Below are 24,482 nucleotides of genomic sequence, written 5' to 3'. Positions count from 1 at the left end.
GCGGAAAGCGCGACTAGGAGGTGGCGCTATTATTGCAGGATCAAAGGGTTGCAATTTGAGAAGGATGAAAGAGAACAGAGACAAGAAAGAAGGGCTTGGAGGAAAAGGTGCTAAGCTGATGTGGTGGTGATGATTGTTTGCGGATGATGCAAGACACGCCAAAGTCACCAGACCAGCACTGGCCAACCCAACACTCTTCTTTATCAGGAAAATAATAATAGAATTGGGCTGAAAGAAAGGCTACTTGATTATTGCTTTACTAAGGTCTGATTTATCATCCCTGCAAATCTATATTGATCATCCCACTTCTCGAGTGACATGTCGCGCAAGTCGAGGAGGGGCGAGAAACTACACCGACATGTACATACCATCTGATAGTGACACCGTTCCACCAGATTGGGACCAAGTAATCTCTACGAGGCGAGGAGTTGCGGATCGGAAATCCGAGCACTCTCTCCTGTTTTATCCGCACCAGATCTCGACAGCTTATTCGTGGACTTTGCCCTGAAACAGTGGCTTTAGCCTAATCAGTCCGAAACGTCGTTTCGATATCAGAAATGCCAAGTGGTGATATTCTGCTCTTCGCACGCGGAGGGAAGACTAATTCTATGTATATGCGCGCTGTATCAAGTCTAATATGCAAAACTGATGCCAGTCTACTCCCCTGCCAAAGCCTCTCCTACCCAGTCCATCTGCACTGCACTTACCCCTCGCGCATAGCTACGATTGGTAAACACAAACTCATTGTACATGATGGCCTCCACCTTCTTTCCGAAGAGCACACTGGAGGGGTGTATCGCCACCGTCTGGTTCCCCACCACAGTACGGTAGCTGCCGTCTGGCACGAGACGAGCTGTGTTTGTGGAAAACCCACGTAGGAAGCTCTTCAGGATGTGGATAGGGGAAGGTTCTCTGACTGTTGATGAACTCTGAGTCTCAGTGGAACTCGGGAGCAGTTTCGCTTGTCGGCATTGGGCCGTGAGTTGTTTGCGGACATCCTGCGATCCCGAATGTTAGCTCTAAATCATATATGATAGATAAGACATCCTACCATGACAGACTGCATGGCCCGATGTGAGACCAGATGCCGCTCAGCCCATGCTTTTCGATCGGTGTTTTCTGAGGCGTATGCCCGTACAGTCATTAACATCGTAAGGTGGTCGCCCTCTCTTCGGTATAGATCACGTCGAGACTGCTCTGCCTCTTCCTTTTTCTCCTCCGATATGGTATTTAAGAAGACGTTCTCCACACTGAGAGTTGATATAATGTCAATGACATCAAGCAGACAATCTGGGCCGAAATCGGACGCAGCAAGCAGCACGCGACCCAGTGTCGGAGTCAATGGGAGCTTCGCAATGTGCGATCCGATGGCGCTGATTTTACCAGTTTCCTCGAGGGCGTCGATGCTGAGCAACTGGAGTAGAGCCTTTTCCAATGCTTCGCGAGGTGGCCGTGTCAAGAACGGGAATTCTATGACATTGTCGACACCACGAGCCTTCATATTGAGGATGGCCTGGCTGAGGTCACATCTCAGAATCTCCGGCGTATTGACCTCGTCGAGTGCAAGGTAGTCTTTCTCTGTATATAATCGGAAGCACTGGCCAGGCGCCTCTCGACCAGCACGACCCTTCCGCTGGATGGCAGCGGATTTCGAAATGGGCTTGACAAGCAGGGAATCCAGCCCTAGCCTGGTTCGGAATTGCTTGATCTTCGCCTTTCCGCAATCCACGACGTACCGGACACCAGACACCGTCACGGATGTCTCTGCAATGTTTGTCGCCAGGATGATCTTGCGAGTCCGGGGCGGTGCAGGAGCAAACACCCGTTGTTGAGCTGCCTGTGGGAGCGCAGCAAAGAGCGGGAGGACTTGAATTTTCGGTAATGCAGGATCCATTCCAGTGGCATACTCATTCACCAAATTCTCCAGAGCTTCGACTGTCTCCTGACCCGTCAGAAAGACTAGGATATCGCCTGGAATAGGCTCCTTGTAGTGGATCTGGAAGATCACCTTGAGCGCCGCGTCGACAAAATCATGAACCGCCTCCGGAGCGTATATCGTCTTCACCGGAAATTGGCGACCCTTGATATGACATACGGCAATGCCATCGGGTGCATCCTTCTTAGCCTCCTCCAATTGCCGTCCCTGAAACCCTTCCTTGAAAAACTCTTGTAGGCTCTCCATATCAGCCGTGGCACTCATGACCACGGCCTTCAACGGCACTCCACCTCTCCCTTCCTTCTTCCCGGAGACCAAATTCCTCAAAAATCCCATCACCAAATCGACATTCACACCGCGCTCGTGGACTTCATCGACGACAATGGCACTATACTTGGTCAACCACGGATCATGCAGCATCTCCTGAAGCAGCATTCCCTCTGTCAAAAACTTCACCCGCGTACTCGGTGACGTAGATGTATCAAACCGCACCGAGTAACCAACTTTACTCGCCGGCGACGAATTCCCCAGCGGCGTCCCCATCTCCTCCGCCACACGCCGCGCAAGCGAAATCGCAGCAACACGTCGAGGCTGCGTGATTGCTATACACCCGCCGACAAGCGCTTCCTTTTGCGACCCATCATCCGCGTTCACGATTGTAGTCTTTGTCGGCCGACACCACTGCTCGTTCACCAAGAATTGCGGGATCTGTGTACTCTTTCCGCTACCAGTTTCACCGATCAATAGCATAATGTCATTTTTGCGGAGGTTTTGCCGAATCTCGTCGCCGTGCGCGAAGATGGGGAGGTTCTTGCGGATTTCGTAGAGGGCTTCCGCTTTCTTCTTGAGGGAATGGAATCTTTTCTTCTCGTCGTCTGTAAGCGGGCGTTGCTTTTGTTTTTGCTTCTGGTGTCGGTCTTTGGGTTTCGTGGTGGACTCGTCTGCGGTTTTCGTGGGCTTCTTCTTGCTCAGGGCGCCAGCATCAGGGGATTGCGAGCCGTTCACCTCGAGTGTTCGAGTGGTGAGGGTTCCGTCAGCAAGCTCCTCGAGCTTCCGCTTCTTGCCCTTTTCCTTGCTCCTTTTTAAGCCAATATCCTTATAGATTCTTCCATTCTGAGTCCCCTCCGAGACCTCCGTCGGCCCGGTTTTCGTGGTCGTTTGTGGTTTGGCGACAGGTGCCTCGTCGTCGTCGTCGGTGAAGACGGTCCGCACCCGTTCGGGCATGGCAGAGTCTGCGGAAAAGTTGAGGAATGGGAATATGTTTCAGTCGACCGAGGACTAATCCCGTCAATTTGGTGAGATTTATCTAGAGGTATTCGAGTTACTATCTTGTCGTAAAATCGTGATGGCGGGCCTGACCCCAAGGTTGGGGAAATTTTTCGGGTGGAATTCTTATCGATAAGCCAGCGCTTGACATTTCTGTGCTCCACTACTACAAATGCCGGGCGATAGGCGCCAAAATATATTCCGATATCAACTTAGCCTTACGAATTTAGTCTTCGATATTTAATCTTGGTTCAGGTGTATACCGGTAGGAAAAGTCAAAGCCATTTTGAATGATACATGCGGATCATTAACATGTGCAAATACCACATACACTTCTACAAGCCACTGACATAGCAGTACTCTGTAATAAGTAGGAGTATAAGGTCAAAAGGTGAGTAATAGGGCGTAGATTATTATACTTACCCAAAATCCTGCAAGGTAGTTCACATCTACTGGGACAACTATATTCATATTTCAGCGCATTCAGTGTTATATATGTCACGGCTCTATATTCATAAACTATTCCACTCTTATATAAACGGTCGCGAAAGAGCGCCTCAATCTATACTTTATGTAAAGAGTATATATATCGAAATATCTCTTATATGGTCGTATAGGTCATTAGTTCAAGCCCCAGCCACGGACACGCCGGAAGACAAATGCGCGGTCGTTCTTAAGGCCAAACTCGGCCCAGTCGTCAGTGAGTTTGTCGTAACTCCAGTAGCCCTTCCAGACTAACTTGGTATTCCGTGAAGGATTGGGAGTCATCGGATTGGCATTCGGAGGTCGAGCTGTGGTTGACCGGAGGGCTAGGTGGAGGACGTAGATGTACTTTGCTCCTACTCCTTCAGTCTCGACAACAAGATCCGTAAGGTCGGGCGTACTCGCCAACTTGTCCTTGATTGGAAAAGAATACTCTGATTCCTCGGCTGGATGGGAGGGCGATTCTGGTCTTGAGAGGCGCCATCGACCCCATTGAGCGCGCTTCAGGGCGTCCAAGGCAATAGGAGGAACCGGATCTTGAGGTCCAGTCACTGAATCTGGAGCATTTTTCTGATGCTGTTTGCGAGACGGCGCCCGCGCCGCTGTCACGTTTGCTTTGTTAATATGCGGAACCACATCGACAGGCTCAACAGTGGTAAGTAGGTAGATGACTGTTCCATCCGGGTAGAATCGAAGGTATCGGTAGTAAGTAACTATATGAATTGGGCTGTTCCATGAGATATTTGAGTACGCCGATGCTGCACCTGCACGGGTGTAGTTTACTGTGCTAATGTATATTCCGGTGAACCGTATCCGAGGATAGGTATGAAAAACCTCACTCCACGAGGATAGCGGACTTGGGAGCTGAATAGGGATATCCGTAGGAAATGGAGTGTACCGAGCGACGGGCTCTAGAGACTGTTCTGGATTGCCATGGATGTCACAGGCGAAAGAATAATGCATGGATTTGAACCCGAATCTGGCTCCTTGGCAGAGTCGTTTCCATATATGCTGCTCATGGGAGAAATGATACGCAAAGCGCTTACACACCAGAGCCATCCGGCAAAAAGCTGCTGGGTCTGCTAACGCGACATGTCGCAAGATCTCAACAATGACTTCGGATGGTACGTGGGCGATAGGGCAGGGAGGAGCAGGATCGCCTTCGAAAAGCGGTTCCGCCGGAGGGATAGGAAAGCTGGAAAATGACGCGATAAGCTCCGGTGTTGGCACAATTTCGAACGTCTCGCCCGAGGGAGATTTTGTGGGTTCCTTAGAAGTCGCAGGTTGAGGAGCCTTTTTCCAGGCGCCCGCGAAGTGTTTATTCCTGTATTCCTTATCGACTGCGGCGTCCAGCTGAGGAGAAGGTCAGCAAATATAAAATACTGGCGCATACCCCGCATCACGTCGTCCAACTTACACGATATGCTTTTCGATAGTGTTGTAGACTGTCTCCTAAGTTTCCTTCCGCTTCTTTCTCGACTGCTCGCTCAAAGTGTTCAAGAGCTGATTTCGGCTCTGTGCGGGGTGTTCGTGAATGGAAAGCATCCTCATCGTCGGGCCTAGCTAGGGATAACCTATCAACCCCCTGAATAAGCTCAGCTTGGCCCGGAGTTGCCACTCCTTCCTCGTCTTCTTCCTCTTTGCGCGCAAATGCTTCATGTCGAGTTGGAGGGAATTGGCGAGGATGAGGTGGCGGTGGTGCAGCAGATCTGGAAGGTGTGGCCTGCGACGCTCCCGCACTGTTCGGTTTTGTTCGACTCTCGACTTCCTGTCGCCATTGGCGCCGAAATGACTCAAGCTCCGCGTTGTCGGCCATGGTTATGAAAAGGTAATGTACGTTGTAAGTTGAGGCACAGGGCCACTGATTGATAAGCGAGCTTCCGCGGGGTGAGGACGCGACCGACGAAAGAGCTTCAGAAAGGCTCCAAATGTGATCGTGTCGGCTAAGTTGGCGTTGAACGGGCCATAGCTTTGTCGTACACAGCCACTAGACGGCACGAAGAAAGTAAGAAAACACGAGAGAAAGACGCCGATCGAGGAGGATGAAGGAGCAAGATTTCTGATCCGCGCTTATCTCCGGCAATCTCTCGTCAGTCCGATCGCCACCGACCGCCCGAGCCCGAACGGTCTTTTTCCTGGACCAGCATCATCACTACGTTCTGAGTCACTTACCGGCCTCGAAGGTCCTCGATGCACTCAACTAGCTGAACAAATCAGATTCATTTGTCTTAACTACTTCTGCTCGACTGCAAATACCCTTTCAACGTCACCTCGTCGATTGAATGTCCGGTTTGAGCCCAGACGGTGCTTCTTGGGACCGATATCGCTCAGACAATTTTGCTACCGTCAAACCCGAAGGCCAGTCGGCAGAGACATGGAATTGGGCTACAGACGATACAGTCATGGCGGCTACTTCTGGGACAGGGTCGGTTTCAAGGCCGAGCCCTAGTTCAACAGACGAAGCCTCTATCTCTCAGAAGATGCTGTCCGCGACCCTCGGCAGCGTCCTGAACGGTCTTTTAGGTAGGCGACTATACCTCTGTCCTTATTGTGGACTTGTTAGAGGAGCTTCTGTGCCTGGGAAGATACTAACAACTGTCTTTAGTGACCCCTCTCGATGTGGTTCGCGTCAGGTTGCAATCACAATCTTCAATTAAAACCACCTCGCCGTTTACGTCACATACGATACACAATTTGAAAGACGCGCCTCCTAACCTCGGAATAACCGCCTGTTGCCGCGAAGTATTTTGGATAGGGCAAAATACACAAATCTGTGCGGTTGGACCTAGCGGGAGCGCGTTGGGCTCCCAGTCGGTAGCGGATTGTGCGGTGGAGGAGACACAGCGAAGAACCTTTACATCTACCTTGGATGGTTTACGGAAGATTGCTAGGAATGAAGGTGTAACCACACTATGGCGTGGGTTGAGTCCGACGCTGATGATGGGGATACCGGGCAATGTCATCTACTTTGCCGGGTACGATTGGCTGCGCTTCGACGAAAGGAGCCCGATCAGACGCATCGTTCCTATTGCCTATGTGCCCTTTCTCGCAGGCGCCGCTGCAAGAATTGCTGCAGCCACGGCGATAAGTCCGATTGAAATGTTCCGTACTCGGTTGCAAGCAACTCCCGGAACCGGTGCGGGCCATTTCAAAGCCACCCTCGAGGGACTGCACCAGATGACCCAAGCCAGTGGTTACACCTCTCTTTGGCGGGGCCTAACGCTTACCATGTGGCGGGACGTACCGTTCTCTGGACTTTATTGGTGGGGATATGAGGAAACGAAGAAGTACATCATGGAAGCGCGCAAAAAAGCGCATAGCCACAACCTATCGCACGGCGTGTCCTCGGCAGGTCAGTCGGGACTTCCCGAGGTAGAGGGAAACACATTCCTCGACAGTTTTATCGCTGGTGCCGTATCGGGTGCGCTCGCCGCATTTGTAACAACGCCTTTTGATGTTGGAAAGACACGCCAGCAAGTATACCGCCACATGGGCGATGATGTGTCAAACGTCGCTGGTAGCAATCTCGCAAAGGCGCCCCTTCAGCCGGAGCAACTCTCACTACCAAAATTCCTTCTGCACATATTTCGCGAGGAGGGCACAGCAGGCCTCTTCAAGGGTTGGGTCGCGCGATGCCTCAAGGTGGCTCCAGCCTGTGCCATCATGATCTCAACGTACGAAGTAGGCAAGAAATTCGCTCGCGACGCCAACGAGAAACGTCTATCCTCGATCGATGGGAAGGACTCGGATTCTGTCTGATCGATCGAAAACATGCCTTTTGTCTTTTTCACCACCTCTTATCTCTGTCATTCGACTTTGAGCGGTCTCTCGTCCTGCAGCTAATATCGGCCATATTTTTACGATTCATGCATAAACCAACCCGCGGTGCTCGTCAGTTGCGCCAAAGGGTAATTCTTGATGATACCACATTTGATATCGACTATAGACCTATTTTTGTTTCTTCGACATGGCTGTGGAAATACACGGGGAAAGGCGGTACTTTTGTTATAAAATTCTTGCATCAGCGCATGGTGTGTACTGTACATATTCAAGACATGTATTATACTTAGTCACAATCTCATCTTGGTCTCAAACGCAGTTCTTTTCCACATACCTAACCCAGGTCACAAGATGAATTGACGCCCCTTCAGCCTTACCCGCACAACACCAAGTTCGTGATGATGGCTGACCACCCCAGTCCCCCGATCTCTCTGGATACGCGCTACTGGACGAACTTCTGCGGGGGCCACCTTTAGTTCGAGACGATCGCCTTCGCCATGACTGAAAGGATTCGGGGGCTCTTGCGCCCTGCTTCAGCCTCCCCCTCCTTGAGAGGTGGATTGCCTAATTGTTTCTTTTATAAAGCTGACACAGCCTTCACTGGGATAAGACAGTCATCTGCCGTTCGTGTTTGACTCAAAAGCGCGTCATATGACGACTTGCGATGACCTTCATTCACCCCGATTCGAGAGTCATTTATATAACGTTGGTGATGTGAGATCTTGAGATGGTCCTTTTGTGTTTTTCTTTGCTTGCGATAGCGCTCTCGCAGACATGGCGGCCAACGATACCGTCACGCACGTGGAGTAAGTGCGGCACCCACCCTTGTTCGAGTAAGTTACTGATCGGGTTTTAGCATCGTCGCTGTCCCTGCTATAGGCGCAGACCCAGAAAAGCCATGGACTTCGGACGGCGCAGGATCGCCATGGTTGACGACTGATTTGCCGAAACTTATCTCTAACGCGCGCGTGTTACTGCTGGACCACGGAGTAGTGAACGCAGAGGATTCGCTCGACTCATTAGCGACCAGGTTGCTGAACAAGCTCCAGGAGCTGAGGAAGTCAACGGTACGTATTGCTGCAGTCGCCGGAAACCCTTCCTCATAGGTAGTAATCTAAGCTTCTCTTTAGAGTCGCAGACGACCCCTATTCTTCATTTGCCACAGCACGGGCGGTCTCGTAGCAACTGCTGCACTGGTCAAAGCGAGCCGGTCGCCTTCACCTCTCGATTGCATACTTTCGAGTTGCTACGGAATCGCGTTTCTCGCCACCCCGCATTATGGGTCAAGTTACCTCTCTGCTCCCGAATTCGCTAGGAGTATTCGTCGGCTTCTTGGCCTTCAGTGCAATATACCGCTAGACGTGCAAGACACGCTGAGACCGCGACATGAGAAGCTGGAGCGCCTTGCCGGTCATTTCAGAGCAATCTCGGCGGACATGAAGATTTGGACGTATCTGGAGACTGTCGATTCCGTGTTCACGATAACTGATTCGGATACCGGAAGTACAGTAGATATGCACGTCCCTATCACATCGATCCGGTCCGGGCTGTTGGGGTTCGAGCATGAAAATGAACTCCCTCTGGCAGCGGACCATGTTGGCACTGCGACATTCAAAGGTCAAGAAGCCACTGCTAGGCTGGATTTCATCAAGGCATTGCGGTCGGCTATTGCAGCGGCTTTAGAATTGTCGCTGGTGTCGGATGTTCCACTGCAGGTAGAGCAGGAGGTGATGGTTCAAGTAAGTGGGTTTTTTGAAGACACGGCCAGAGGCGTCAGCAATGATACTCCGTTAAAACTGTGGTCTACCAAGACGCCGCTTGAAGCCTATTTGGACACAGGGCCGTCCAGGTGCCTGGAAGAGCGGTTGAAGAAATCCAGCAGATTATCGAGCAGCACGTACGAGGAGTCTGCCAGTGAAGTAGACAGCAGGCCGACAACTGCCCAGAATCAGTCATCGCAGTCCGGAAATCGAGATTCTCTGACAAGGGACCCCACTTTCGTCCCAGTTGAAGTTGTCTCCTCGCGTCCTTCCGTCAGGAGAAGTAGGAGTTTCCTTGCTCCACATCCGTCACCTAGAATCCATGTTACGGAAGCGCCCATTGAGGGTTACTTCGACATCCAGTCGGAGGGTTCCGGCTCTGACCGGCGTGCTTCATACGAAGAACCGGGCCAAGAGGATGAGGAAGAAGAGGAGGAGATTCAGACAGCAGAGAATCTAGGCACAATCAGCCCTAGCCAACGGAACCTGTTGTGAGTTTTTCGCTCCTACCCGTTAGTCTCCATATCTGTCTGACGTCAAACTATAGGACGAGCCTCTCCTCGAGATACCGGGAATTTCTCGGTGTGCCGCAAAGAGAGCGAACCCCTGATGAGCGAAGTGAGATGCCTCAGACAGCCCCAAGGTTTGATAGACCGGAACCAGGAACCGAGAAACTGGTTTGGGTCCACGTGCCATATACCCACACTGATTGGGTTCCGCCGGTTCTTTCCAAAGCCTGCAGAGGGAAAGCCAAACAAAACCTGTATGTCGCCTATATGGATATAGTTACTGGAACCCGCTAACTATTTTGCAGTTTTAGGAAGCTTGTCAACAATGAAAACTGGTTCTCGAATCTCACCACTGCCCGCCATCTGGAACCTCATGCACGCTATGTCCGGCCAGCCTGCATTCACTTCAAGCTCGATTCCCCACCAATCAAAGCTTCTGAGCCGCATGATCCTCAATTAGCTCTATATGTAAGCTCTTTCCAAGCCCTTTCCAAGCCCTTTCCAAGCCCTTTCCAGGCTCATGCTTCGAAGACCGGATGCTAACTATTTCTAATATAGCTTCCATATGTACGTGCTTTTGTATGATTAATTATCTAGCCTATCATCTAACCTTATTCTAGCTGCACTGGGATACGTACTGGAACCTTCTCCAGCGACGAAAACTTATAGAAGAGAGATTGCGACAAGGAAGATCTAGACCAGTCCCGGATGAGATATCACGATCTAGTCTAGAATCGAAACTAATATGGAAATTCCTGGGAAACGAATCCCCAATCCATATACGACGAACCTTGGATCAATTTGGATATCCGAATCTCCGATCTACCGTTGCACGAGATGACGACCAGATGTTATACAAGAGGACAAGAAAATCTGTCAATCTCCACGATGAACTCGGGACTACCGATCCAATTCAATATGGGCTCAACCCGCAACCCACATTTGTTGACGGCAAAGTGCTCATGGTCGACCAGCTCTGGCTTTGGATCGTGGACCAGAAAACGGTCGTTACCTTCTTTCCCAAGCAGGAGCCTACCACAGTTGAGGGTAAATTCTACGAGCAGACGAACCTCTATAATAGCATCTACAACGAACTCAATGGAGACCTTGCGCGACGATTCGAGACGGCGGGGGATCTTGCCGCGTTGATTGTGCTGCACGCTGTCACAGTTCTCTTCGATAGAACTCTGCATAGTGATCTGCAAATCCTGCGTATTTTCGAAGAGTCAATCAGTATCTTGGTGAGTAGCTTCGCAATACTACCCTACGACTCGTACTAACTCACTTAGACTGAGATAACAACAAGGTCGTTCAAACAATTCCGAAACAGAGGGATTATCATTAGACCATCAGAATACAATAAGACGCCTGATGGAAAGCTCATGACCGCCGAGCAGCGTGAAGAAAGAGACCGTAATGTCTCCATCCAGAACAGGGACGATCTTTCCTCGATGCTGGAGCTCAGAGACATCGTGGACGAGCTGGGAACCTTCTTGAAGCTCCTCGAGCAGCAAACGGCGACCATCAAGGACATGGCTAAGTACTTTGAGCACAGAGGGTATGGCAAGCGGTTTATACAAGCCTCGCTGGGAAGGCTTGATGAATATCGGACTCACATTACCGAGATGAGGGAGAATGCTATAGGCGCCCAGAAAGCTGTATGTTGTCTTTTACCGTCTGCCGGTCCTGGGCTGCATTGATTAACATTTTTATAGGTAGAAAACCTCCTCGACCTCAAACAGAAGCAAGCCAACGTCGACGAGTCCCGATTAGCCCGATGGGAAGCAGAAGTGACCCAAAGCCAATCGCGCGCCGTCATGGTCTTTACCATCTTCACAGTCATGTCAGTATCACCTCACCTGCCGCACCCAGCTACTAATAATCCTATAGCTTCCTCCCCCTCTCGTTTTTCACCTCCCTCTTCGGCATCAACGCCCGAGAGTGGAGTGGCGAACCCACAAACCTAACCTTGAATACGATGCTCACCATTGCCGGTAAGGCCATTGCCCTCCCTACCAGAAAGGTAAACACTCATACTAAGAACAAAACCCCTAGGCCCCACAAGCGTCGCCGTAATCGTCTCCGCCCTCTTAATAGCCTTCAGCGAACGCCTACGCGACATGCTACTCAAACTGCAAAAGATCCTCTGGGGCCTCTGCAAGGACATGATCTTCGCGCCCGTCGCGGTGCATCTGGGCCAGCACAACTCGAAGAGGAAATCACCCTCCGCGGAAAAGACATCCGTTGCCTCTACAAAGACGAGAACCTCGCGCATGGGCGATCGCTTTGGTCGGTATCTTGCTACGTGGAGGTATCGAGAGGGGGTGGAAGATGACTTTTGGAAGAGGGATGATGAGAAGAGTAGTACGTTGAATGGGGTTGGGTATGGGGATGGAGGGAGAGCGGAGACGACGGCGTTACCGTCTGTGCTTGTTTCGGAGGCTAGAGGGGGGAGGACGGGGACGGGGCATTAGGTTGAGGATTGGATCTGAGAACGGGGTGATGCGTGATGGCCCTGGGCGTTTCGGCGTATTGGTCGGGCATTCTGTTTAGTGGTATTAGGGCTGCTTTGGGTGATGAGCGAGTTCTCTAGATTGGTTACGATGAACAATGCCAATAGCATTACCAGTCTTCAGCAGGATCTATTTAGCAGTTACCTTTCGACGTAATATGAGATTACTGGCGCGCCTCTATCTACGTTGAGGTTGTTAGAGTGTTTATGGGAACGAAGTTGAACAGACCACGGTGGTATTGTGGGATGAAAAAGTACAGGATATAATACACAGACTCCCCTGACTTTTATGCCAAAAAGGTAGAGCGGAGATGGAGATGGAGTATAGAAAAGCCCAAATCAACAGAGTGCGGAGAGAGATAACAGGAGGTATAGGTCAGGATGAGTAATAAAGGCATGTAACACATTAAAAACATAAGGAAAATAATACATAAATAGAGATCTCAAAACATATCAAGGTATGCCCATTGTATGCAAAGACACGCTCGAAGAAAATCCTCTAAAAATTGCGCTGGAAAGTGTTAGGAGTACATTAGACGACCAAAGATGGGGCAGTTTAGAACATGCCGCCACCCATGCCGCCCATGCCACCCATACCACCCATGCCGCCGGGAGCAGCAGGAGCCTTCTCCTCAGGAGCCTCAACGATGGCAACCTCGGTGGTACCGAGCAGGGAGGAGACACCGCTAGCATCGACAAGGGCGGTGCGGACAACCTTGAGAGGGTCGACGATACCGGCAGCGAGCATGTCAACGTACTCGCCCTTGGAGCTGTCGAAGCCGCGGTAGAAGTCCTTGGCGAACTCATCGGTGAGCTTGCCAACGATAACGCTACCCTCAAGACCGGCGTTCTCAACGATGGTGCGGGCAGGACGGGTGATAGCGCTCTTGATGATGCTGACACCGAGCTGCTGGTCGAAGTTGGCAGGCTTGACGTTGTCGAGGCCGTTGGCAGAGGCCTTGAGGAGAGCAGTACCACCACCGGGGAGGATACCCTCCTCAACAGCAGCACGGGTGGCGTTCAGGGCATCAACGACACGGTCCTTCTTCTCGCCGACCTCGACTTCGGAAGCACCACCGACCTTGATGACGGCAACACCGCCGGAGAGCTTAGCGAGACGCTCCTGGAGCTTCTCCTTCTCGTACTCGGAGGTGGTAGGGTCAGCCATGACACCACGGATCTGCTCGCAGCGCTGAGCGATGGCGTCCTTGCTGCCCTCACCGTTCAGGATGATAGTGTCCTCCTTGGTGATGGTAATGGAGCCGGTGGAACCAAGCATGTCGGGGGTGAGCTTCTCGAGCTTGATGTCAAGCTCATCGGTGAAGACGGTACCGTTGGTGAGGACACCCAGGTCGCCGAGGATGCTCTTACGGTTGTCACCGAAGCCAGGAGCCTTCACAGCAGCGACCTGGAGCTGGCCACGGAGCTTGTTGAGAATGCAGACAGCGAGAGCCTCACCCTCAATGTCCTCAGCGATGATAACAAGAGGGCGGCGGAGAGTGGTGGAAGCCTCGAGAGCGGGGATGATGTCCTGAACGGCAGAGATCTTCTTCTCGGAGAGGAGGATCAGAGGCTTCTCGAACTCAACCTTCTGGGACTTGGCGTCGGTGATAAAGTAAGGGGAGGTGTATCCACGGTCGAAGCGCATACCCTCGGTAACCTCAAGCTCGTCCTCGAGAGTCTTGCCCTCCTTGACGGTGATAACACCCTCCTTGCCAACGCGCTCCATGGCGGTGGAGATGAGCTTTCCAACGTGGGTGTCGCCGTTGGCGGAGATGGTAGCGACCTGGGCAATCTCCTCGCCAGTGGTAATGGCACGCTTGTTCTGCTGGAGGTAGTCAACGACAGCGTCAACGGCAGCCTGGATACCGCGGCGCAGATCCATAGGGTTGCAGCCAGCAGCAACGTTCTTGACGGTCTCGGAGAAGATAGCGCGAGCGAGGACGGTGGCGGTGGTGGTTCCGTCACCAGCAAGTTCGTTGGTCTTGGAAGCGACATCCTGAAGGAGACGGGCACCGAGGTTCTCGAATTTGTCCTGGAGCTGAATTGCCTTGGCAACGGTCACACCGTCTAATAAAATCAGCGCTGCAATTGATAGATACTATAATGTCGTCCGCGGCGATAATGAATGCTTGGGGTTGATGACTAAAAGAACGTAACGTACCCTTGGTGATCTTCGGGGAGCCGTAAGGCGATTCGATCAACACATTGCGACCCTTAGGACCGAGAGTCGATGTGACGGCCTTAGCAAGAGTGTCAACACCCTTCAGGAGTTGGGCGCGAGCCTCAACGCCGAATTTGAGCTCCTAATAAGTGTTAGCAACCTTAGTCGACCGGGAGCTGCGGAAGGCCGACTAGAGCTAGCTGGTCTCATCCGGGGTGGCTAATTGCAATCTGGCATACCTTGTGGGCAAATCGTTGCTGCTGGAGGTTGATACCAGTAGGCTTGTAGAGAGCACCGCGCTTGGAAGCAGCAGAGAGGACCGAGGTCCTAGAAGAAAGAGCTCGCTGCATGTTGAAAGGGAGAAAGGGAGAAGAGAAGACAATTGAAACAAGACAAATGCGATAAGTAGGATGCGCAGAGAGGAGCTGCCCGATCAGAACTCCCAGAGCAGAACGGATGCAGAAGGAGAAAGATGAAGAGGAAGAGGGTAGAGAGGGATAAGAGGTGAGGATGAAGCCAAAGTCTCGAAAATTTTCCAGGCCTTTCTCGATCTCCGGATTTCTTGGCGGCAGAAGCTCCTAGAAGGTCACGTGGCGTGTATCCGAGGAAATCCTTCGGGTTGTCGGAAGAGCTCCCTGTTTACCCGGGCCTCCACTTTCTACTCCGGAGTTTGATTGAGAAACCGAGACCATAGATTTATTGCTCGTCGAGATCTAAAGATATATTTATGTCGTAAAAGCCTGCAACTAAGTAGCATATCTGGAGCGCAACTTCAGAGATACATGTGGGATCATAGCCGTGGGACAAGTCAAGTTCTGGTCGCTAATACTGGTACTGCCCCATCATTTCCCCTTCATGCCAGTAACCCGAGTCGAGGATATTGCCTGCAAAATCCATGCCATCTCTAGGCAAACCTGAATATTCCCCCTCAAGTTGAAAGTTCTCGGGGAAGAGGTACGAAGAAGCGTCCACTGTGAACTGCTCGTATGGATCGAAGGGCTCAATCGGCGGCAAGTCATAACCGGGGTATTCGGAGGGTGCGATTTTGTTCTCGGGCCCTGCTCCGTTTCCACAGTCGATATATGGGTCATGTTCAACGTCGGAGTCCGGGTGCGAGAAGGTGGAATTGGTCGGCGTGACCGTTTCGTCAAATGAAGTACTGACTGGGGATGTGAAAGGCGCGTCCTGAGTATGGCCAGAGAACCACTTAGGACATTTCAAAGCCACAACTAAGCTTTGCTTCGGCGATGGTGACCGCTGCCCCTTTGGCTGATTTCTGTCATTCGGCAGCTGGAGGAAATCTGCGTTGGGGACTAGCATCTCACTGTCGCTATCCTCCGAATCCTCAGACTCGGGCTTGGGAGGTTCCGCGTAGATTGCTCGGGCCTTCCTACGCGGCCTCTTGCGCTGCAAGCCCCCGTTTTCAACCCACTCTTCGTCCGAACTGCCGCAGCTTTCAGGAGCAGGCATCTGAGCCTTTCGTCCTTGTGCAATTGGAGCATGTATGGTTCTCGAAGCACCCCCGCCACCCCCGGCAGAGCCTCTCTTGCGAGGCGGAGGCACCGCCTTTCCTTCTGCAGCTCGTTTCTTGCGCGCCTTGTCCAGATGCTGAACTATGGCCCCCTCGCTTGTATTGTGTCCCATCACTTGCGCGACCTCGGCCCAGGGTATCTTGACGTTTTTCGCGCTGCAGACATAATGGACGGTCAACAGGAGTAACTGGTCAAGGTCATCTGAAATTGTGAGGCAAGTTAGTGAATATCGCGGACAGTTGTCATGAAGAAAGATTATACCGGACCAGCGTACGATCGTCCGCCTCTTGGCTCTAGTCATGATGCCTAGAGCGAATAAGAAGGGGTTTGAGATGAGAGATGTGGGTTTGAAAGTGGTTCGAGACGTGCGAAACTGAGGTGAGGTATCAGCGGGTGATGAGAATATCTGCACCTCAACTATAGGAAGTGAGAGGAAGGAGATGCTTGACAACTGATGAGAGACAAGGAACCAGGGAACGAGAGGGAGACAGTAAGAGAGATGAGATCTGCAGATGGAACTGCGCAGGTTTCTTGTGATCTGCTCTTCTTGGACCTGAAGCAAGCTGCAGCTCAGCAAGCGAGGAACAACAGGCAAGCCTCACTTGCTAGTAGATAGTAAATGCAAGGAGAGGCTTTGAAGTGTAGTTCAACAAGAAGAAGATTGTAGATGAATGAGTGATTGCGGGAGAATCACGAAGAATCTCTGTTTGTATAGACCTAAAGTTGAGGCGGCGAGGAGGTTTAAGTCTGGCCAAAAAGACCACCGCTTTAGATCCAGCTTGCAATATCACAAAGCTTTTGCTCTGGCTCAGATGGTGAGATTGTTGGGTTATTCCTAGCTCTTACCACTTGTGCCTGTAGAGGGTACTGCGTTCTCGGAAACGGAATTGTTGATCATGAGCTTACGCTGCGGCTTGTAGCAGTCTTCCAATTATTCTGACAGCAATAAAAGATGGCTATCTCTTAAAAGATCTGAGAGATCCCGCTGTTGTATATGTTGTAGTTCTCTGAAGTAACACTCGGAGTAGTATATGGGGAAAGTGTATGGAAAGCACATGATTGGCTGCTTGGGTGAGTTATCACGTGTATCACATGACCCGAGATCCCTATCCTCCGAACTTCGCTTTGCACAGCATCACACCCGACTGCCTCAATCTCAATCGAATCCCTCCATTCTCTTACCATAGTCAAGATGGTTTTCGCGTGGAAATCCGCTGGTCTGACGTACGTTACCCCTTGAATCGAGATTTCTGTGTCGAGTTGCGAAATTCCGCTGACAATTGTCGACTTTTCCAGCTACAACCGCTACCTGGCCGTCGCTTCTCGCGCGGTCCGCCGGTCTCTCAAGGACGGCCCCCGTCTCGCTGCTGAGCGCCGTGGAAACATGGAACTTCGTTTCGCCAAGTGGGAGGTCCGTATACCCCATACCGATTTCTCTTGGGTTCCAATGTAGGGGCTTATGGCTAACCGGACTTTTGGAACAGAACGGCAAGCAGGGTGAAGTTAAGAACCTTGCCGAGGTCAACAACCAGGCGATCGCTTCCCAGGCCGAGTCGAAATAGACAATCTTACCGGAACCTCCACTGAGTTCTGATATGTGTATTCTAGGCGGTGCAAGGACATAGGGAATGCTGATGGTCTGATGCACGAAGGATTGAACTTTGTAGCGAGATGGCCTGTTGATAAGGTATAAATAGAAAGGCTCATTCCGTCCTGTCCTACTATCCTTGTAGAAGAGGCAGCATCTCTTTTCAACTCGTTATAGTTTGCGAGCCACATATAAGCTCTTATATCAGCCGGGTCCCTGGTTCTGCACTGACCGGGAGTTTTGCCCTGTCCGCCCGACCTCCCCGACTCCCCGCCATCCCCTCACCCACCTTTCCACCTCTTTTCTCTTCGAGCGTCGCAATTCCTCGTTGTATTTGGTAGATCCAGCAGCTGGCTGCAGACGACCAATTTTCCCTTATGTTACCGAACAGTCAGGCCCAAGCTCCAACGACGCGAGTCACTTCGCAGTCTGTTGTCCCACGCGACATTACAGAGAAATTCACACAAGCTGCATCAAGTATGATTACCTTCTGAAGCTCGGGAATCAGCCCTCACGGTGGACGCGTGCTAACGACCTTATCTTGCTAGGATTAAAAACAGGGCAGCTTGTTAAGGATGAATACTTTACGCTTTTCGAGGCAGTGGGTGCCTTGGAGGTAAGTCGTTAATTTTTTTGCGCTTTCGCAAGACGCATGCCCTGGATATAATGACACATGGTGCTAACAGTTCTTGTCGCGCATCATAGATCATGGACTCGAAAATGGATAGCGGATACCTGGGCCCCGAGGAAGACGAGCAAACTCTAGATGACGACTACGATGTCTTGCGCGACCTGACTCCCGAACAAGTAGTAGGAATCATGGATGAGTTACTGTGCCATGAGGTGGGTTGGAAATGTTCGACATCAAAGCTATGGGATTACGCTTCGAGTGCATACTAAGATTGTCTTTCCAAAACAGATGGCATGGCATATGGGGCACCCTCTTTCGCAAACCCTCTTCACGTCGCTATACCTCGATAAGCTCCTCTGGCCTGTGCCGAGGATTTTTGAAGACACCCATTTTGGACGCGGAAGGGGTCCCGGTGAGGAAGCCGGGTCAGAGTTGGTACATATAGTGCTGCGTGCGTACTGCCTTGGACTAGTCAAGTGCTGCGACTTTGTGCATACGCGAGTGACTGCGGAATTCTTTTACGAGGTTCGTCCTGGAGCCATATCACTCAAAACAGCTGATACTGATCGGTTGTTTGATACTTTTAGGAAGAAGACTTCAGCACGCAGCTGTATAACCGCTCATTATTATCACATTTTGAGTACGGACTTTTCTGCAACCTTTTGGACAGGGCGATTTTCTGGATCGATGATCAACTTACAGTAGATGAAACTGTGAAAAATGCGCTAAGGGCACGGCTAGAGTTCAGATTGAAGTTTCTCTTGGGGCTACAGCAGGATATCAACATCATGCAGACAAGATCGGTTGATCACTTTGAGGCCTGCTTGTCGCTATTACCATCTTTGCAACAGTCCAGCCGCGCAGGCCAACCCGTGTCTGAAGCCTTTAGCTGGAAGATACAACGAAAATTGGCCAGCACGGTACCTCCGCGGCCAATGGTAACGATCAGCCTGGAAGATGCGCTGGCGCATCTCAAGCGGCTATTCCAGGATGGGATCCATCTCAGTCAGGTTCTTGACTATCAAGGCCCATACAACCTCAGGGTATGATTATCTCGCCGATTGGTCTCCATATTTCTAACAGTCAAATCAGGTGGCTATCTGGACTTTTCTCTCGCGAAAACCCCAACCTTCGGTCTATATCCGATCCCTAACTCAAACCATTATCATGAACAAATCGATCATCCTCGGAACCATTCCAGTGAAACAGTTTCTCTATGACGAGTTGGCGTCCCTTGTTTTACCCTCAAGTATTCTGCTTGAGGCAAATCTTGATGAAACCGAAATGCCTTCCGATCCTCGCTTCCAAATTGCTCAGTTGATGGATGGCTTCGTGCGACGCTTCTCTCAGGTATACCCTATCACTTTAGTGTCATGTCTATTGCTAAATATGGATACAGCCGTTTGTAGATACTTTCCGGAGTGCCTGTCTCAACCGCTGTCGTATTCGCCGGACCGTATGCCATACCATTGTGGACTGGGATAATCTGCAAATGGAGGTTTGTACCCTTTCGATGTAAAGATTTTGGCTCTTGGCTTACTATTTGCAGGCCGAGGATCTCGACGAGCAGCTTCGTGTTTTGAGTGGAGAACCTCCATTAGAGCTTCCAAACGGCGATACGACATACGCATACCCGCTTAGCAGCTGGACTTACCACCAGAAGCTCATTCAGTTCCGCCTCATCCTTCAACTCGGATTTGAACTTTCCATCTATGCGCCAGAAGAGCTCCCGGGAATGTACTGGTACCTGTCCCATATCTGCTCAACACACCTGGGGCACATTGATCGAATCCGCACATTCATCGTTTCCGCTGCGCAACGGAGTCGACTATCCTCAGCAAAACGCGCCCTGCTACGAAAGTCGTTTCTCCTCTTCGACCGACTCACCACGCAGATTATCGCCATTGACGCGTTCGCAATATCCTTACACGCCCTCTACGTCCTCCTATCCCGTCACAAAATCCTCCCAACCGCCTCCTCACCGCAAGCCTACTCCAACGATAAATTCCGCTACGAGCTTCGTATGAAACCATTCCTGAGTATCACCCTCCCCGAGCTTGTCCCCTACGATGAATATCACCGCGAAGCAACCCTTCAAGGCGACAGCGACGAGATCGTCCTGGAACGCGCAACAAAGGCAATCGGCGAGGCTCGAAAGGCCTGGGAAGCAACGCTCGCCAACGGGCCCTTCCTGGAAGATCCCAACGGCGAAAAGCTCGCTGCCCCGGCCCTCGCAGAGGACTGGACCCGCGATGTGAAGGATACAATGCGAGCTTGTATCGGTGCAAGCATTGCCATCGAAAGCGTGAAGAAGGCAATTCTCGCTCGCGGCTCTCCCACGCAAGGCACTGAAACACTGCCGCCACTGAACCTAAAAGCCAATATTCCGGAGGCAGGGGAGAAGGGTCGCTGGCATGACTGGTGGGTGGTGCCTCAGGTGCTGCAGGTGCAAGCGCAGCCAAAGGCCAAGAATTGAAGCAAGCGCATTGTGGAATGTGGCGCCCTCATTTCAAATACCCGGATATTAGTTGCGGTTGGCTGGGGTTCTCTACCGAGTACCTACCGGTGCGCTGGAAATTGTGATACATCGTATGAGGTAGCCACACACCATGTAGATACGTACTAGACACGACGCTATAGAAATGATGAATGCTGGTTTACAATTTCTTGGTCCGCGGGTTAGACTGTTCTAGGCGAAGAATGCACGCCAGCACTGCACCAGGCAAAATAGTAGTGGGGGTAGTGTATTAGCTCAGTAGTGGAAAATGAATCCAAGGGTCATTTTGTGGCCAGTTCATGACCTTGACACTTTGTTAGATTTGAAAATGAAATCAAAATGTTTCATTTTGAATTGTCAGAACTCTAAAGTGCTTGTCACACATCAAGGAACGATCTCGAATCTCTCCCATGCCATACTCGGGAGGGAGCAGGAAGCTAAGGTCAGTCTTGGCCCAGTCTGAGCACAGACACTGGAAATTCCGCAAAGCTCCCAAGTTCCGTTCCCAGCTCCCAACTCCAGAATCGCAACAGCTGGGAGGCAAAAGTACCTGTCTCTTTCCCGCTTGATCCATGTGCTTTTTCCACTAATGATATCCTCCCCTTTTTTCCTCTAGACGCTAGAGTACTTTGTGGCATTTGCTGAGGTCCGAGGATTGCTGTGACCCGGCTGGCCGTCACCTGTCGACGATCCTCCACTTGCCTATCGCTAGATCAGGATTGCTTCTTCTGTTGTTATTAATACTTCCTCTTTGGAAGGCTTCGTCGCACTACTTCCGTTCCTCTGGATCCAATGTCTGTCGCACGATTTCTCGATCCCCGTTAGATGGTTCTTCGGCTCTTCTTCCTTCCCAGTTTCTCCCTTCCCCAGCGCCCGCATACGCTCAACTTCCCCTCCCTTCGCCGTTCCCAAGGTGGTCGGCGCGTTTGCGATGCCAGTGTATCCCATCCGACGCCGGCCACGTGAGTGCAAGACATGCCATCAGTGTCGTGCGAGCAAGGTCCGCTGCGATCGAAATGTACCGTGCAGCAACTGCGTGAAGCGTGGGTTCAACTGCACTTACGGCCGTCCTCCGCCTGCGCCCCCAGTCGCATCTAAACCATCAACTGCTCCCCAAAGCTTCATCTCCTCCACTGTCCCCAGCACTGTAGGCAGTGCATCGCAATTTCCACCTTCATCGTCGTATGCTACGGATAGTCAAGATGTTTACTACGCCGCCGATTCCGGCCTGGAGGACCTTTCGGAAACTGTCTCGATATCTCACATCAAGTGGGAGGAGATAAACACCAAGATGCGGGATATGGAACACCTCATTTCCAGCTTAACATCGATCTTTCAAGCTCATTCAAACCAACCGCGAAAACTGACCGAACCTCGCTCAGACGTGTCGAGTTTTGCAAGGGATCAGTCGCCGCCTGTGCAGGAGAGCCGTTACGGGTCCACAACTTTGAAAACGGGGTCGGTACATATAGGATCACGTTCCGCATTTGTTGATATTCTGGATAAAACGAAGAGTTCATCGGATCCACCAAGAGATGATCTGATCACAGAGCTGGCAATGGGCAATGAAACCGCTTCATATCCGTTCGTGGACCTCTGGTCCTCAGACCCATTCACCTTCAATATCGGAGGTGTTTGCGATGTGCTACCCCCTGACGACCAATGTTTAAAGTAAGTCTGAAGATTCGTGGCTGGTGATGATCCCACCCCCGAAGAGCTTTGTCGTCTGACTTGTTTCAGGTTCTTAAGTTATTATAAAGGCATCGGGGCGGTGATATATCCTGTGTTATCGGATTTAGACAAGCTTGAGAGCGACATGAAGCGGTTGTTGGATGGGCGAAAACGAGCTGGCGGTGTTTATCGGCCGGATGCAAATGGCGCTGTACAACCTTTTGGAATGAGTATCACTTTTCTGAGCCTTTGCTTCGCAGTTCTAGCGTCTGGCTGCCAACTGTCCGACCTACCCGGACTCTCCCGCGAGATGACTTCTTGGGTTTATGGTGAGACACCTGATGATTGAGAGGATTTGGCGGCTGACAGCTCCCAGTTTCTTGCTCCTATCAGTGCCTGCGCATGGTGAACTATGTAGCGCAGCCCACGGTGGAAATTATTCAGATTCTGCTGATCATAAGCAATGTCTTGTCATATAATATGAACGCCGGGGCTTCTTATACAATGCTCGGTGGGTGGTTTCTCACTTGTTCGTACTGCGCACTGAGCTGACGATGCCTCCCATAGGAATGACGGAACGAATGTGCATGGCTCTCGGTCTTCACGCGGAGGCAAAAGGATATACGCCTGCGCAGCAGGAAGCTCGGAGAAGGGTCTGGTACGTACCTCAATAGTCTCTAAACTGTTGAAGCCGCGCACACTGACGGTGTCACCTTCTTCGAACAGGTGGGCTATGGCCTTTCAGAACAGCCATTTTTCCTTGGCCTATGACCGACCCTCTATCACAATGATCAGCCAACCCGACATTCCGTATCATCGCAAGTCGATGCCCGGACATCGATCCTATTTCGAAACACTTTCTCGCATAATCGGAGTTGTGCTCGAGTCACTGCGGAACTTGATGATGGTACATCACTCACAACATCGACCTCACGAAATTCACGATTATGTGCAACGAATCCGCAATATCGTTGCGGAGACTGCACCACATTTGCGATATCGGGAGCATTGTATGTCGTTGGCTGACAACATCGAACGGGCGGAATTGAGGTTGCACTCTTCATACTATATCTCCGTGCTCTGTCGCGTCTCATTGGACCCAGAAGCCATAAAGGATGAACACAAACGTGAGCGAATCCGCCAGGAATGCCTAAGTAACCTGGTGAGCACGATCGAGGCTTTCATTGAGCTCCACACGATGAGTAAATACGCGTCCCGCACATGGATCAGCGTACAGAGAACCATCGCATCGGCTTTTCTTTTGCTCATGAACACCAGTAGCCAGCAGTGGCCGCAGACTTGGGACCTGGTTGAGCGTCTTGAAATAGTTTTAGCCGATCATGTGTATTCAGACGGCACTGTGAATCCTCAGACTCGGACAGACTCGGCAAAACACCTCTCATCATCGTTGGAAGCGCTCCGTGAGGTAAATGCCGCGCTGCGTAAAAGCAAAGCGCAAACGTCAGCCGCCAAAGAAGATGCTGCCACTCAGGACATTCCCACGACGTTTATGCCCACGCCTGATTTGGCCAATATAGCTGCCACAATGCCGCCTTTTACGGAAGCATACAGCATGCCCTTGGAAGACGGTCATATTGGCAGTATCTTGAACCAAGTGTCAGATGTGATGATGTTCCCTAGCAGGACATACTGAAATGCGAACAGACGAAGACTTAAGAGCATGATTACCCAGACAATTTAGAATAGAATCAAGACAACACAATGCTTTGCAACATGTATAGACAGACGACTTGAGCTTGCTTGGAACTGCCGCTTGTATTCTCGGGGACGGAGAGAAAAAGTCGCCGTTATAGACGAAAGAAGAGCCAAAGGAAAAGGGAAAGAGGGGTCTGGGTCTTATAGAAGTCTAAATTGCGGTGATTTTCGCATGGCCCCCGAGCGACACCCGCTTCGGCCGAGCCACACCTGCACCTTGCAAACTTAGATCTGGCCGACCGCAGAGCATTGCCTGATCAGCCCTGAACCTCATCATGACTCGACGTCACAGCACCACTCTGCAGAACTGCTGTCGCTTGACTCGCTTCTTCCTTGTGTATCGCTACCCCGTATCTCCGTATATCCGTTTCCTCTAACTCATTCTATTTCGACACTCGCAGTCAACCACTGTATAAAATCTGCAACAACAGGAAGAT

General features: G+C 51.2%; 9 protein-coding genes across 9 annotated transcripts; 5 read left to right on the top strand and 4 right to left on the bottom strand.

Moving 5' to 3' along the window:
• Positions 1–272: 272 nt before the first annotated feature.
• BJX68DRAFT_156480 (putative ATP-dependent RNA helicase (Hrh1)) lies at positions 273–3,308 on the bottom strand. The gene is made up of 2 exons (XM_071036758.1): positions 1,052–3,308; positions 273–998 (listed from the first exon to the last, which is right to left on the bottom strand). Exons 1-2 carry the CDS (start codon positions 3,158–3,160, stop codon positions 657–659), a joined length of 2,451 nt encoding a protein of 816 aa, XP_070895478.1. The 5' UTR covers positions 3,161–3,308; the 3' UTR covers positions 273–656.
• Positions 3,309–3,679: 371 nt separating this feature from the next.
• Positions 3,680–5,727, bottom strand: BJX68DRAFT_156474 (putative F-box protein (Pof7)). Its single transcript, XM_071036757.1, has 2 exons — positions 5,103–5,727; positions 3,680–5,038 (listed from the first exon to the last, which is right to left on the bottom strand). Exons 1-2 carry the CDS (start codon positions 5,499–5,501, stop codon positions 3,824–3,826), a joined length of 1,614 nt encoding a protein of 537 aa, XP_070895477.1. The 5' UTR covers positions 5,502–5,727; the 3' UTR covers positions 3,680–3,823.
• Positions 5,728–5,813: 86 nt separating this feature from the next.
• BJX68DRAFT_244081 (putative mitochondrial carrier protein) lies at positions 5,814–7,791 on the top strand. The gene is made up of 2 exons (XM_071041240.1): positions 5,814–6,208; positions 6,291–7,791. The coding sequence occupies exons 1-2, from the start codon at positions 5,968–5,970 to the stop codon at positions 7,442–7,444; spliced, it is 1,395 nt and encodes a 464-aa protein (XP_070895476.1). The 5' UTR covers positions 5,814–5,967; the 3' UTR covers positions 7,445–7,791.
• Positions 7,792–8,239: 448 nt separating this feature from the next.
• BJX68DRAFT_257483 (uncharacterized protein) lies at positions 8,240–12,208 on the top strand (the record flags this gene model as incomplete). The annotated part of the gene is made up of 10 exons (XM_071043356.1): positions 8,240–8,271; positions 8,322–8,532; positions 8,596–9,716; positions 9,773–9,988; positions 10,040–10,202; positions 10,355–10,975; positions 11,024–11,392; positions 11,450–11,577; positions 11,625–11,728; positions 11,790–12,208. The coding sequence occupies 10 exons, from the start codon at positions 8,240–8,242 to the stop codon at positions 12,206–12,208; spliced, it is 3,384 nt and encodes a 1,127-aa protein (XP_070895475.1).
• A 190-nt stretch (positions 12,209–12,398) lies between these two features.
• On the bottom strand, positions 12,399–14,973 carry hsp60 (chaperone ATPase HSP60). The gene is made up of 3 exons (XM_071041239.1): positions 14,650–14,973; positions 14,411–14,552; positions 12,399–14,316 (listed from the first exon to the last, which is right to left on the bottom strand). Exons 1-3 carry the CDS (start codon positions 14,758–14,760, stop codon positions 12,803–12,805), a joined length of 1,767 nt encoding a protein of 588 aa, XP_070895474.1. The 5' UTR covers positions 14,761–14,973; the 3' UTR covers positions 12,399–12,802.
• An 88-nt stretch (positions 14,974–15,061) lies between these two features.
• BJX68DRAFT_244065 (uncharacterized protein) lies at positions 15,062–16,919 on the bottom strand. Its single transcript, XM_071041238.1, has one exon. The coding sequence runs from the start codon at positions 16,241–16,243 to the stop codon at positions 15,233–15,235; it is 1,011 nt and encodes a 336-aa protein (XP_070895473.1). The 5' UTR covers positions 16,244–16,919; the 3' UTR covers positions 15,062–15,232.
• Positions 16,920–17,055: 136 nt separating this feature from the next.
• On the top strand, positions 17,056–17,673 carry BJX68DRAFT_244061 (ATP synthase subunit epsilon family protein). Its single transcript, XM_071041237.1, has 3 exons — positions 17,056–17,166; positions 17,239–17,353; positions 17,427–17,673. Exons 1-3 carry the CDS (start codon positions 17,135–17,137, stop codon positions 17,502–17,504), a joined length of 225 nt encoding a protein of 74 aa, XP_070895472.1. The 5' UTR covers positions 17,056–17,134; the 3' UTR covers positions 17,505–17,673.
• Positions 17,674–17,814: 141 nt separating this feature from the next.
• BJX68DRAFT_156159 (N-alpha-acetyltransferase 35, NatC auxiliary subunit) lies at positions 17,815–20,782 on the top strand. Its single transcript, XM_071036756.1, has 8 exons — positions 17,815–18,007; positions 18,079–18,146; positions 18,236–18,373; positions 18,450–18,686; positions 18,749–19,204; positions 19,254–19,511; positions 19,561–19,659; positions 19,711–20,782. Exons 1-8 carry the CDS (start codon positions 17,908–17,910, stop codon positions 20,635–20,637), a joined length of 2,283 nt encoding a protein of 760 aa, XP_070895471.1. The 5' UTR covers positions 17,815–17,907; the 3' UTR covers positions 20,638–20,782.
• A 701-nt stretch (positions 20,783–21,483) lies between these two features.
• BJX68DRAFT_270208 (fungal specific transcription factor domain-containing protein) lies at positions 21,484–23,983 on the top strand (the record flags this gene model as incomplete). The annotated part of the gene is made up of 6 exons (XM_071046571.1): positions 21,484–21,620; positions 21,688–22,329; positions 22,399–22,658; positions 22,706–22,840; positions 22,897–22,987; positions 23,056–23,983. The coding sequence occupies 6 exons, from the start codon at positions 21,484–21,486 to the stop codon at positions 23,981–23,983; spliced, it is 2,193 nt and encodes a 730-aa protein (XP_070895470.1).
• Between the last annotated feature and the right edge of the window lie 499 nt (positions 23,984–24,482).

This window comes from Aspergillus pseudodeflectus (genome assembly GCF_044049435.1).
Source record: "Aspergillus pseudodeflectus strain CBS 756.74 chromosome Unknown BJX68scaffold_47, whole genome shotgun sequence".
Classification (NCBI taxonomy): Eukaryota; Fungi; Ascomycota; class Eurotiomycetes; order Eurotiales; family Aspergillaceae; genus Aspergillus; species Aspergillus pseudodeflectus.
Note: the sequence above shows the minus strand (reverse complement) of the source record. Positions and strands in the feature narration are given on the sequence as shown.